Source organism: Triticum aestivum, chromosome 7D (assembly GCF_018294505.1).
Source record: "Triticum aestivum cultivar Chinese Spring chromosome 7D, IWGSC CS RefSeq v2.1, whole genome shotgun sequence".
Classification (NCBI taxonomy): Eukaryota; Viridiplantae; Streptophyta; class Magnoliopsida; order Poales; family Poaceae; genus Triticum; species Triticum aestivum.
The window spans coordinates 92641278-92653595 of NC_057814.1; the positions used below are offsets into that span (position 1 = coordinate 92641278).

Here is a 12318-nt window from a genome sequence, read left to right on the forward strand (position 1 = left end):
AAGGAATCACCGTCGGCCCATGCCAGCCCCCCAACCCCCACAATCCCCACCAACCCCTACAAAGACCCAACTGACGTGTACAGAAAACTCTAGAAGCCACTCGTGGAACGGGATAAGACAAGGGCGCTCGCGATGATAGTACTGTCGTATGAGGTTTAAACAAGCAAAGGGATTTACGAGGAGGAGAGGGAGGGGGGAGGGGGTATTAGTGGGGAGTCGAAGAAATTGGGTGGAGGGGAGGGATTACCAAACCCCCTCCGAACGAGGGATAAAGAAGAAACGGAAATAAAAAATGTAGAGAAGAAGATAAAAAACTTAAATAAAATAATAACATAAAAAAGGTTAAAAAATGTCAAGCAACCCGTAATTGGCCGTACCAAAAGGGGGTGCTAGCTCAGCATCCTTATTTCACACAACGAGCATGGAGAAACCTTTAAACTTGCACACTTTACATGTTGAAGCTTAATTGAAAAAATATGCATGGAATTCTACCGGGCCTCTAACACAAAAGCCAATTATGAAGACATCTATATACAGGGAGAGATGGAGGCTTTAGCCATTTTTGGAATTCCTCGAAACCCTTACCCATACATCCCCGTGCCCAAATTCACCCATCCAAATCCGGAAGCCCGGCTTACAACGCTGCTCCCCTAACGGGTTGTCCGAAAAATCACGAGGTGAAAAATGTAATATAACTGCACTTGCACCAACACCACTGTCCCGACTCTATTTTTGCTAGGAGTATACACACCTCTCGTTATAATTTCTGTTATCAAGTAGTACTCCCTCCATCTGAAAATACTTGTCATAGAAATGGATATAAATGGACGCATCTAAAACTAAAATACATCTCTCCGACAAATATTTCCGGACGGAGGGAGTACTTCTGTAGCCCATTTCAACTTTTTATCTTTCCATTTCAACAAAAGTACTCCGCCAGCAAGGAGTGGATCAGTTGGTAAAGCCTAACCAAAAGCACCATTATCATCGGGCATCTTAACGAGCGAGCCTAGCCTCATCAATTTCCAATAAAAACTTCTACCAGTACGATCAATGCAGTGACTAAGTGCCGTGCTGTCAAGTGCGTACTGGTAATCGGGATAGAACCAGCTCGTCATCGCCAGCACCTAGAAAGAGTAGATAGATAGATGCCCCGGTCGACACGATAGGATAACCATCGGCGCGGCCTGCAAGTAGCCGTGGCGTGCCATCCGTGGAAACTACTAGTAGAAATGCATTGTTAAATTACCGTAAGATAACCATGCCCAATTTGCCGACTGCTTGAGGCTAATCCGTTCGTTGTTAGCCGTGGTTTCTTTTCACTGTAATCACAGATTCTCTCTCTGCCGATACCGAGGCTGGCCGCAGATCGAATCCCCTCGCAAATACCACCGGATAAAAAGATACCCATCCCCGGGGCCCACCTGCCATTGGGACCAGGAGAGCCGCAGAACACTTACGTACAACGGGACAGAGGGATTCTTGCGCGCACCCCCCTCGAGTCCTTCTCAATCACGTACGGGTCCCATTTCGCTCTCCTCGCCACGGGCCGCGGCCGCTATATAAAGCGGCAGGCATCCCGAGCTCGGAGACACACACAGAGAGAGCGCCCGTCCCACCCCTCACCCGCCGCCGTCCCGTCCGTTCGGTCCGTTAGGGTTTCGTCGGCCATGGCGATCCTCGGGGAGCTCGGCACCGAGATCCTCATCCCCGTCTGCGGGGTCGTCGGCATCGTCTTCGCCATCGCGCAGTGGTTCATCGTCTCCAAGGTCAAGGTCACCCCCGGCGCCGCCGCCGCCGGCGGCTCCAAGAACGGCTACGGCGACTACCTCATCGAGGAGGAGGAGGGCCTCAACGACCACAACGTCGTCGTCAAGTGCGCCGAGATCCAGACCGCCATCTCAGAAGGTGAGAAGCATCCTCCGCCTCCTCCACCGCCGGTGGTCCCCCTCCCCCTTCCATCTCACTCTCTCCCCAGATCTGGGGCGGCCGTTGCTCGGCGCGCGCAGATCCGCCCGTTTCGCGGCCGTTTCTCCGGAGGAAGCGGCCGCGCTCCGAGTGCGGATAATGTTTGAAACTGCCGGGTAGTACTATTATTTAGGAAGTAGTAGAATTTTTCAGGGCCAAATGGCTCGGATTGTGGCCGTCAGTTGGTTCATTTCGTTGATTCTAGCGCTGATCTGACCGGGGAACTTTCAAATTTCAGCTCGGCCGTGCTCCTAGAGTGTTTTTTCCTCTTTATGGAAGGATAAAACCATGAGAAAGCTGAACTGTACCGATGCTAAAAGCTATTCCTTGCTTCCTTTTATGCAAAAGGAAACCGAATCCGGGCGCCGGAGCTTTTGATTTGCCCGTGGGTGCTGCAGAACAGTGTCGTTTTCCCCCAAACCATGCCGCGCCCCTAGGATATATTTGTCGCTCCTGGCTTAGTTCCAAATCTGCAGGATTTCAAAAGCCGGCTCCTGTGACACTTTTGTTTGCTAGATAGATCTTTGTTTATGCGGCTCCATGTGGGGCTGGCTAGGCCAGCAAATCACCATCGTCCATTTTCTAAATCTGAATCTAAATTTATAGTAGACGCTTGTGTTTGGTGCTAGATCAAGGCTTCAATAAACAGTTCTTTTAATGCCTTGAGCGGTGCCCGTGTTCTGCGTTGGTGCTGTAGTAAAGATGCAGCTTTCAGTGGGCAACCGCACATCTCTGCCGTCGCTGTCTTATTTTAATTAGAGTATCATACTCGCTTGGTGGTGGAAGGTGCGTGATGGATCTGCCAAACGCAGCAAGCTAGACACGTTGTGAGCTGCCTTGACTTGGGTAGGCAGATCCAGACCTGAAACGTCAGGCTCATGGATAAGGATCCCGGCCATCTGTCACTGACGTGTCGTCAGTTTGCCCCTAGCCTTGTGGGATTGCCATCTCCATCTGCCTAACCCTCACCCGATGCGTGTCCTGTTTCTTGGGGGTTCGGTGATTGGTGTCACCAATTTGTTTCTTCTTTGATTGGGACCTGTACAGTGGAAGATTTACTCTTGGAATTGTCTGCCGGGATAGGATTTGGTGCGTGGCTTGCTGCTCTCCCCTAGATGTAAAACGGCAGTGGGTGGTAGATATTTGTTTGTCAATGTGTCAGTCTCTAGGTAGATCCTATTTCGTTACTTACTAATTTCAGGAAGATACAGTTGAACTGAGGTTATCTAATGTAATAATATGCACTGTTAGCTGTAACCAAAAGCTGAGTTTATTTAATTTAACTATTTAGTTTGATCATATGATTTATGTGTAACAATTATCTTTTATTGTGAGCAGGAGCAACATCATTCCTTTTCACCATGTACCAGTATGTTGGTATGTTCATGGTCGTCTTTGCTGCGGTTATCTTCGTCTTCCTTGGGTCAATTGAGGGATTCAGCACAAAGGGCCAGCCCTGCACCTACAGCACGGGCACCTGCAAGCCAGCTCTCTACACCGCCCTCTTCAGCACTGCATCTTTCTTGCTTGGAGCCATCACATCTTTGGTGTCTGGTTTCCTTGGGATGAAGATCGCCACATACGCCAATGCTAGGACGACCCTGGAGGCAAGGAAGGGTGTTGGGAAGGCATTTATCACTGCTTTCCGCTCTGGTGCAGTCATGGGCTTCTTGTTGTCATCAAGTGGGCTTGTGGTTCTTTACATCACCATCAACGTGTTCAAGATGTACTACGGTGATGACTGGGAAGGTCTTTTTGAGTCCATCACTGGTTATGGTCTTGGTGGGTCTTCCATGGCTCTATTCGGAAGAGTTGGTGGAGGTATCTACACCAAGGCTGCTGACGTGGGTGCTGATCTTGTTGGCAAAGTTGAAAGGAACATTCCTGAAGATGACCCAAGGAACCCAGCTGTGAGTTCTCTTCTCACTTCTCAGCTTTTGGCTAATCATTTTAGGCAAATTAGCAGACCTTGCTTACAATTTATACTGTGACTGTTATGCTTCATGGGATTTCCTTTGCTGAACTTTAAACTCTTGTTTGCAGGTGATTGCTGACAATGTCGGTGACAATGTTGGTGATATTGCTGGAATGGGATCAGATCTCTTTGGTTCATACGCAGAATCTTCCTGTGCTGCTCTTGTTGTTGCTTCTATCTCATCTTTTGGAATCAACCATGATTTCACTGCGATGTGCTACCCACTGCTCGTGAGCTCTGTCGGCATCATTGTTTGCTTGCTCACCACGCTCTTTGCAACTGATTTCTTCGAGATCAAGGCTGCAAGCGAAATTGAACCTGCTCTGAAGAAGCAGCTCATCATCTCCACTGCTTTAATGACCATCGGTGTTGCGGTAATCAGCTGGTTGGCTCTTCCAGCTAAGTTCACCATCTTCAACTTCGGTGCTCAGAAGGACGTGTCCAACTGGTAATTTATTTGTCAATATTTGTTATTCAATTCTGCAATGTTGTAATCCCTTCTGATTATGCTCTCTTGGTTTTCACAGGGGCCTGTTCTTCTGCGTGGCAGTTGGTCTGTGGGCTGGTCTGATTATTGGGTTTGTGACCGAGTACTACACTAGCAATGCCTACAGGTAAGGAACCCATTAGTTTCTAGTTACTCCCCCCGTCCCATAATATAAGAACGTTTTTGACACTAGTATAGTGTGAAAAACATTCTTATATTTTGGGACAGAGGGAGTATATTATTGTTCATATTTTGTGTTACGGTGTCTTATCCCCCAATTATTTCCTTGTGGCAGCCCTGTGCAAGATGTTGCCGATTCCTGCAGAACTGGTGCTGCCACCAACGTCATCTTCGGTCTTGCCCTGGGTTACAAGTCCGTCATCATCCCAATTTTCGCTATTGCTGTCAGCATCTACGTCAGCTTCTCTATTGCTGCGATGTACGGCATTGCAATGGCTGCTCTTGGCATGCTTAGCACAATGGCAACTGGTCTTGCGATCGATGCTTATGGTCCCATTAGTGACAATGCTGGTGGAATTGCTGAGATGGCTGGCATGAGCCACAGAATCCGTGAGAGGACTGATGCTCTTGATGCTGCTGGCAACACAACCGCTGCTATTGGAAAGGTAAATTTTCCTGCTCTACATTTGTTGGGTAACTCCTTTTTGACCTGACTACTGTTTTGTTTTTGCCACATTGAGAAGGTAAAAGTATTTGATAAGATGAGCTATTTGATTATTGCGGAATTAGGCAGTGGGGGATGGGTTTGTAGTGAAAGCCACTTTATTGGTTATGTAACTCCTCCTTTCCATATAATGTTGCAGGGTTTCGCCATTGGATCAGCTGCTCTTGTGTCCCTGGCACTTTTCGGTGCTTTTGTCAGCAGAGCCGGCGTGAAGGTCGTCGATGTCCTATCTCCCAAGGTGTTCATTGGCCTGATTGTTGGAGCCATGCTTCCGTACTGGTTCTCTGCCATGACCATGAAGAGTGTTGGAAGTGCTGCTCTCAAGATGGTTGAGGAGGTCCGCAGGCAGTTCAACACCATCCCCGGACTGATGGAGGGAACTGCCAAGCCCGACTATGCCACCTGTGTCAAGATCTCCACTGATGCTTCCATCAAGGAGATGATCCCTCCGGGTGCTTTGGTCATGCTCACCCCCCTCATTGTCGGAACCCTCTTCGGCGTGGAAACCCTGTCTGGTGTTCTGGCTGGTGCCCTTGTTTCTGGAGTGCAGGTATCCTTAGTGCTCTCGCCTTTCTTCCTCTGAGTACCTCTGAATCCGTTTATTCTAGGCATTTACCTAGTTCCTTTCCTACAGATCGCCATCTCTGCTTCCAACACCGGCGGTGCATGGGACAACGCAAAGAAGTACATTGAGGTAAATATTCTCAGAAGCCCTGACTGTTCATTTTTTTTTGACTGCATATTAACGAGCCACTATATTTATCATGTCTCTAACTGTCATCAAATTCTTTGCTACTTGTTTCAGGCTGGCAACAGCGAGCACGCGAGGTCCCTTGGCCCCAAGGGTTCAGACTGCCACAAGGCGGCCGTGATCGGCGACACCATCGGAGACCCCCTCAAGGACACCTCAGGCCCGTCGCTCAACATCCTCATCAAGCTCATGGCCGTCGAGTCCCTCGTGTTTGCGCCCTTCTTTGCCACGTACGGAGGCGTGCTGTTCAGGTACATCTAGAAGACTCACGACGAGTCGAGCGGACTTCGAATCTACGGACAGCATCACGAATAACTTCCCCGCCCCGCCCGTCGTCCACCGTTCGTATGTTGTGCGCTGCTGTTATTTTTGGTTCTTGTGTCATTATTCCAGGATTGCCGCAGTTTACCCCCCACTTTCCCTTTGGCCTCTTGGGTGTGTTACGTTAGTCTCACCATTACCTACCGGCTTGTAGCTCCATGTAGTAGAAGAGAGAGACCAGATGTCCTCGGTCATTATTGGTATGTGTCTGGCAAATTTTCCTCGTCCCATGATGACGACGATAATGTTTGAACCCTTGAACGATGATATCATGACGATTGTTGCATCATCTCTCCTGTGCCAAGTATTTATTCTTGATTCAGCTAATCTGTGTGCACCTGTGACTTGCTGCTCGATCTGCATAAGATCAGATAGATGGAAGTACTACGTCGGAATGCAGGAATGTTCTGATCTTGTGGGGGGAATGCCTGGAAATTTCTGCATGAGACCAACAAATTTCTTTGAAAAATCCTGTGGAAGATAGTTGGTTTCCCCATCGCCTCGCCTCTTGATTCAGAAAAGCTTCATTCCGACTTTGATTCTCTACTAGAAGTATACGCACCGTTTTGTTTCCTATGTTATGAATGAAGGCACAAAACCAGACGTGAATAGCCCTCAAACCAACAAAGTTTTGTCTGTGACACGAGGCAAGCCATCACCTACTTGTGCACCCGCGCATGAAATGAACCCCAGTTTTGTAAATGTAAACGGTTTACCTAAGTAGATGTGGGAAACAATATAGATCATGTTATTAGATATATATATATATATATACAAAATAAACTCAGTTACACAATACTGTCAATTGTGCTGAATAAATTAACATCTTGGACTGAATTGTGCAGAGACAGATGATGATAGTAGTAGCAGGAACAATATAGAGAAAACCAACGAACACACGAAATGCATGGAAGCGCATAGAAAATTACCAACGGAAGGGGAACACATGGTAAAAAATAATGGCCTGAAGATGGAAAGATACATGAGGGAACATGACCGTACAACACTATTATTCGCAGAAGAAATATGATTTGCTTGAAAGGAAAATGCTTGAATTGGAGGTCATGAATCTTAGCGAAGATCCAGAAGAAAAATTTGACTCTATTTTCAGAAAGTTAACCCAATTAAATCACAAAAGATATAAAAAAAATCTGATAAAGAGATGGAGCAACAAAAATAATAATTCTGCACCATCGTTTCCGATGATGCTATGACCTTTGCGCAATAAGATTAGCTAGACAAAAGTGGCATCATGTGACATAATCCTACACTACCAAATTTGCTAAGTAGCTAGCAATCTTCTCAGAGCAGCAGTTCCACAACCAAAGAAACACAAAACAAAGATAATGATCTGGTAAATTCTTGTGGAAGTAGTTGGTTTTCTATGAAATTCCTGTGGAAGTAGTTGGTTTCCCGTTGCCTCTTTGATTCAGAAAAAGCTTCATTCCGACCTTTGATTCTCTATGTTTCCCATCCAAGGCAACAAGGCTCTGAGGCTGAAGGTAAAATGTTTCCTATCTTTTCTGTCTGCCACCATTACAAGAAAACACAACCACTCAGCAGAAACCAGGAAAGAGTTATTCCCATTGCCTCTTGTTCCACTATTTCAATTTCCCCTCCAAACTTATTACATCTAATCACACAAGGCCACACACACTCTTCACCCATCTTATAACTATCCTAGCTAGGATGGACATGCTTAGCAAGCTACCCTTTTATCACCACTACCTATACCAACCAAGAACACCAAAAAGCCCTAACTAAGCGCACGCAGGGGCATGGTAATCCGGCATGTGGACGAACACGATGGACCGGGGGGCCACGGCGATGGGCCGCGCCGCGTCCACCTTCACAGGCTCCATCCCGGGGATGCCCCCGTCGGCGCCGGCGGCCAGCGCCCTGCCGTTCAGCAGCATCACCTGGCTCTGGATGTTGCCGCCCTCGGGCGTGAGGTGGTACTCCTCCCTCGCCGCCCCGGGCGGCTGAGCAAACCTCCCCCCGTGCTTCCTTCCTCCGGCGTGCGCGCCGCCGCGGCCCGCCACCGAGACGTGGTTCGTCGCGTTGACGTGCAGGTTGATGAGCAGCAGGGTTATCCCCGGCTGAAAAGAGACATGCAAGGATAAGGGTCAGTGGATGATGAGACGGTCGATGTTGCTGTGGTGATGTGAAGGTGTAGTAGGATCATCTGGGTCGCTCACAGCATGCTTTGCGCAATGCGCGTAGGCGCGGACCATGTTGCTGCCCGTGAACTTGGCTTCCAGCACCTTGGTTCCCATCAGGCGATGCCACAGCAGAGCACTGCAGAGGAAACATTGAAAGGAACAAATGTCATGGAAGTGAAAGCTTCAGACACTTTCAGGCAAGTTCCTATGTCATTAGCCATTGTTTGAACTGCAGATTTCGTCGAGTTCATTGTAGAAACTTATGTACCATTCTGATCTTACCTGTAGTAGTCAGGATTTGGCTGGAATGTGGTCGTGTTCAGCAGGCCGTAGTTCCCACCGATGAAGCTCTGCCTGCAGTAGCTCTTGGTGTCGAATTTCGCCGACATCCCCAGCTGATCCAGGAACCTGGAAACCACAAACCACATAAGAACAGCATCATCATCAAGAACATCCACTGAATTTCTACCTCAAGAATTTCCCATCTTACCAGAAGCTGAACACAAATGCGTCGGTGACAAGGTGATGCCCGCTGTTGTAAGCCCCTCCAGACTCCCCGACCCAGGCGACGGCCGACGTCCCCGCGGCTTTCAGCAGCCCCTGGAGATCCCTGAACGGGCCCGCCATGCCGTCGAGCGCCTTCGGGTTGAGGATCCTGTCCATCAGCTGTGTGTCCCTGTCCACCCCTGCAATCGTCCAATGTTTGGCAAACGAGTTCATTCAGGACCGGTTCATGTGTGTACGTATCTTTCTGCCTGAGAATTTCTGTAAAATGCTCCGAATTGTCGCGCTTGCGCTGTCGCGGCCAGCTCGCATTGCGTACCTGCCCCTAGGTTGTAGATGTGGTGGGTCACCACGTTGAGCATGTCGGGCTTGGTCTTGGCGATGAACTCGCCGTACCAGCGCGCGTCGAAGAAGCCGCCCGGCGCGAGCACCAGCGGCTTCTCCGGGCTGCCCCGGTAGATGGCGTCCACCGTCGTCTTCAGGGCGATCGCGTCCTTGACGTACTGAGCCACGCCGACCTTGGTCCCGACGCCGGTGCCGCTGAGCTCGTTCCCTGCGAGGAGAGCAACACATTTCGAAATGGAATTCATTGTCTGACCGAAGTTCAGTGTGGAGTTTCTCGCTTCAGTTAACAAGGGAAATGGAGGACGTACCGAGCTCCCAGCCATAGATTTTGTAGCCCTTGCCGGCGGTGTACCGGATGAAGGACGCCGCGTTCGTGGTGTCCCAGTTGCCTCCCATGGCCCCGCCCTGCAGTGGCACCCGGCCGTTGAGCGCGTTGAGCCCGAACACGATCTTCGCCCTGCGGGTTCAGAGTGGAACGAAGTCCATGTGATGTGATGGTCTTCTGATCTTCAGAACCGAAATCATGGAACGAACTCGAAGGAAGGAAGGGGAGATTCAGGGTGGAAATTACCCGGATTTCTCGAAGAAGGCGTTGAGGTCGTCCCAGCGGGGCATGGGCAGGCAGCCCTGGGTGAAGCCGAACATCTCCGACTTACTCCTGTTGAACGGCGCGCACGGCCCCGGCCGGTCCGCCGTGCCGTACACCACCTTGTCCTGCAGCGAGCCGCCCAGCCGGAGCACCAGCGGCGAGAAGGCTGCAAGCAAAAGGGGAATTCCAGCACCGTTGGCGAGGGTCGATCAGTGAGCCGCGGCCGCGCATGGCCGACAAGAAAGCTCTAGCGGGATGGGGTGGGGTGGATGGTGGCCTACCTTTGATGGCATTGAGCAGGATTTTGTTGGAGAGATCCTGCGCGGGGTTGAGAAAGAAAGAAAATGGAGTCAGTTCGCCGGCGGCGAAGGGAGCGGAGAGGGGGTGTCGGTGCCTCGGTGGTGACCACTGACCAGGTTGAGGAGGGATGCGTTGCCCCAGCTGCAGGTGCCGTAGTCGCACTTGTCCGGCGGCCACCAGTCGAGGGTGGCGCACACGAAGTCCTCGCCCGTGGACGCAATGGCGCGCCGCCCGTCCACGGTGACGGCCCCCGCCTCCGCCGCGGCGCCCTGCCGCAGCACCGCCAGCAACCAAACCGCCCCAACAAGAAGCCGCAGCCCGGCCATGGCTCAGCCTCGCAGAGCAGAGCAGAGGTCGCTCTTCACTCCCCACTCACTCCACTCACTGCCGCAGCCGCCCACGGAGCGCGTACGGACCTACCCACACGACGGGGTTGGCGGGCGGGCAGAGGCAGGCAGGGCAATGGCGCTCGATGGATGGATCGTACTGGCCGGCCACCTACACGGCGCCTAATAAATAGTAAATGGCAAGAGGCCAAGGCGCAGGCCGCGGACGCAGGGAGAGAGAGAGGGAGGGAAACGGAAGGGGAGGATAAGGCGGGTGGCGGTGGGTCTAGCTCTAAGGCGGGCGCCGGATCGGCGGTCCGTCCGTCCGACAGTGCGGAGTGCCAGGACACCACTTCACTCGATCGCTGCCCGCCCGGTTACTGCGCTGTCGTCGTCCCCATTTTCACCGCCATGGTCGAGCTGCTGCTGGCGCTCCAGGTAGGACGATGACGCGGTAAGCCCGGCGGTTCGGCTGGCTGGGTGGTTAGCGGTTAGCGCGATTTTGACTGACTGGGTGCATGACAGGCGAGGCGGGGGCGCTGTAGCGGCGCAGGGGGGAGTGGTGGGCGGGGCAGTGCCCGCCAGGAGGACGAGCTAAGGGCCCAACCAGCGGGAGCAGTAAATAAATGTAGGCCACCTTGCACTGCATGCTCCATGATCTTTATAAATGTCCAGCGGCAGTGCATCTTTGGAAAAGGGTGCCGTCCTTGATGCAAATCATTTACACGATTTCGGACGACATGATTATAGTGGGTACACGACGAAATATTACGACACAATGCAGAACAAGAAGAAGAACACGATGAGACACTCCCTCCGTATCAGATTATAAGACGCTTTTTGAGTCTTATAAAAAGTTATCTCCATGTACGTACGTACAACCGTCGTTCAAAGCCGGACGATACGATGCGAGAGAGGTAGCTAGCTGGCCGGACGCATGCAAGCATGTGGCCGTACAACGACGAACCCCACCACACCCCACGGTGCACCACTGGCCCTCCTCTTCCTCTGCTCTCCCATCCATCCTAAAATGGCCCGAGCTGAACTAGTTGGAGACGCCATGCACGCTCGCTTTCCTCTGTGGTCCGTGGTGGTGGGCTAGGGCTAACGGAGAAAGGTCGTCCACCGGCATGGCATGGGGCTGGCGCGCCCTTCACAGCACAGCTAGGCTACCACTGGATGCCAATTGCCAAAGGAAAAGTTAAGGGAGGCCACGGTCTATACTCTGAACAGAAGAGGAAGGTGTCGTCGTCTGCCAGTGATCTTCCCCGGTTTGCTCACAGGCTAGGGCGGTTCTTGGGAGCCCACAGGGTAGGTAGGTGTACCGTCGTGTTTCACCAAGCCAGAATTGACGCGTGTGTGGGGCTGCATAGAGTGTGTCACGTGTTTCTAGATTGACAATTTGACTAACCTAATTAACACGTGTCATATGATTTTTATGATGTATAACGCATATTTGGTTATTCGATTCAACAACCTAGAAGCGCACGCATGCCCACCTAGACGAAGGGCGTAAAATGTCTTGTTAACGAGAAAACCTTTCACTGGCTTATTAGATGTGAGCAAACTGTTTTCACTGCATTATACGTGTTTCTACTACATTACATGCATCCTAGAGGATGTTTTATGTTTACCATTCAAGAAACTGCTAAACATCTTCTGGAGACGCCATCCGAACAATAATAATAATAATGAATGCACATAAAAAAAAGTTATTTCCGAACGAAGGGAGTACATCACTAGCTGGACATACAAGCAATCCCTACTCCGAACTACCCCATTTGATGTTGCTAAAACCTCTTGTATGACCGACATCTTATATCTTCCAGAGATGTCCAAATCTACTTGGAGTGATCAACCTCTTGCAACTTTAATCCAAAAATAATAGACAAACCTCTGATAGCT

The 12318-nt window shown here is 50.6% G+C and overlaps 2 protein-coding genes across 2 annotated transcripts; one reads left to right on the forward strand and one right to left on the reverse strand.

The window, feature by feature from the left end:
- Window positions 1-1584: 1584 nt before the first annotated feature.
- Window positions 1585-6476, forward strand: LOC123164763 (pyrophosphate-energized vacuolar membrane proton pump). Its single transcript, XM_044582321.1, has 8 exons — window positions 1585-1908; window positions 3307-3878; window positions 4012-4391; window positions 4471-4557; window positions 4726-5056; window positions 5255-5665; window positions 5750-5809; window positions 5921-6476. The coding sequence occupies exons 1-8, from the start codon at window positions 1671-1673 to the stop codon at window positions 6125-6127; spliced, it is 2286 nt and encodes a 761-aa protein (XP_044438256.1). The 5' UTR covers window positions 1585-1670; the 3' UTR covers window positions 6128-6476.
- Window positions 6477-7749: 1273 nt separating this feature from the next.
- Window positions 7750-10781, reverse strand: LOC123167860 (heparanase-like protein 3). Its single transcript, XM_044585720.1, has 9 exons — window positions 10201-10781; window positions 10069-10105; window positions 9770-9953; window positions 9507-9655; window positions 9173-9406; window positions 8840-9035; window positions 8632-8757; window positions 8386-8485; window positions 7750-8286 (listed from the first exon to the last, which is right to left on the reverse strand). The coding sequence occupies exons 1-9, from the start codon at window positions 10411-10413 to the stop codon at window positions 7948-7950; spliced, it is 1578 nt and encodes a 525-aa protein (XP_044441655.1). The 5' UTR covers window positions 10414-10781; the 3' UTR covers window positions 7750-7947.
- Window positions 10782-12318: the final 1537 nt, after the last annotated feature.

Bases quoted from the DNA above. Each gene is read 5' to 3' on its own strand.
- LOC123164763 (XM_044582321.1), top strand. From the start codon at position 1,671: ATGGCGATCCTCGGGGAGCTCGGCACCGAGATCCTCATCCCCGTCTGC. The intron at 1,909-3,306 runs GTGAGAAGCATC...TATTGTGAGCAG, and splicing joins CCAGACCGCCATCTCAGAAG to GAGCAACATCATTCCTTTTC. The intron at 3,879-4,011 runs GTGAGTTCTCTT...TCTTGTTTGCAG, and splicing joins ATGACCCAAGGAACCCAGCT to GTGATTGCTGACAATGTCGG.
- LOC123167860 (XM_044585720.1), bottom strand. From the start codon at position 10,413: ATGGCCGGGCTGCGGCTTCTTGTTGGGGCGGTTTGGTTGCTGGCGGTG. The intron at 9,036-9,172 runs GTACGCAATGCG...GGACGATTGCAG, and splicing joins CATCTACAACCTAGGGGCAG to GGGTGGACAGGGACACACAG. The intron at 8,486-8,631 runs GTAAGATCAGAA...TTTCCTCTGCAG, and splicing joins CCAAATCCTGACTACTACAG to TGCTCTGCTGTGGCATCGCC.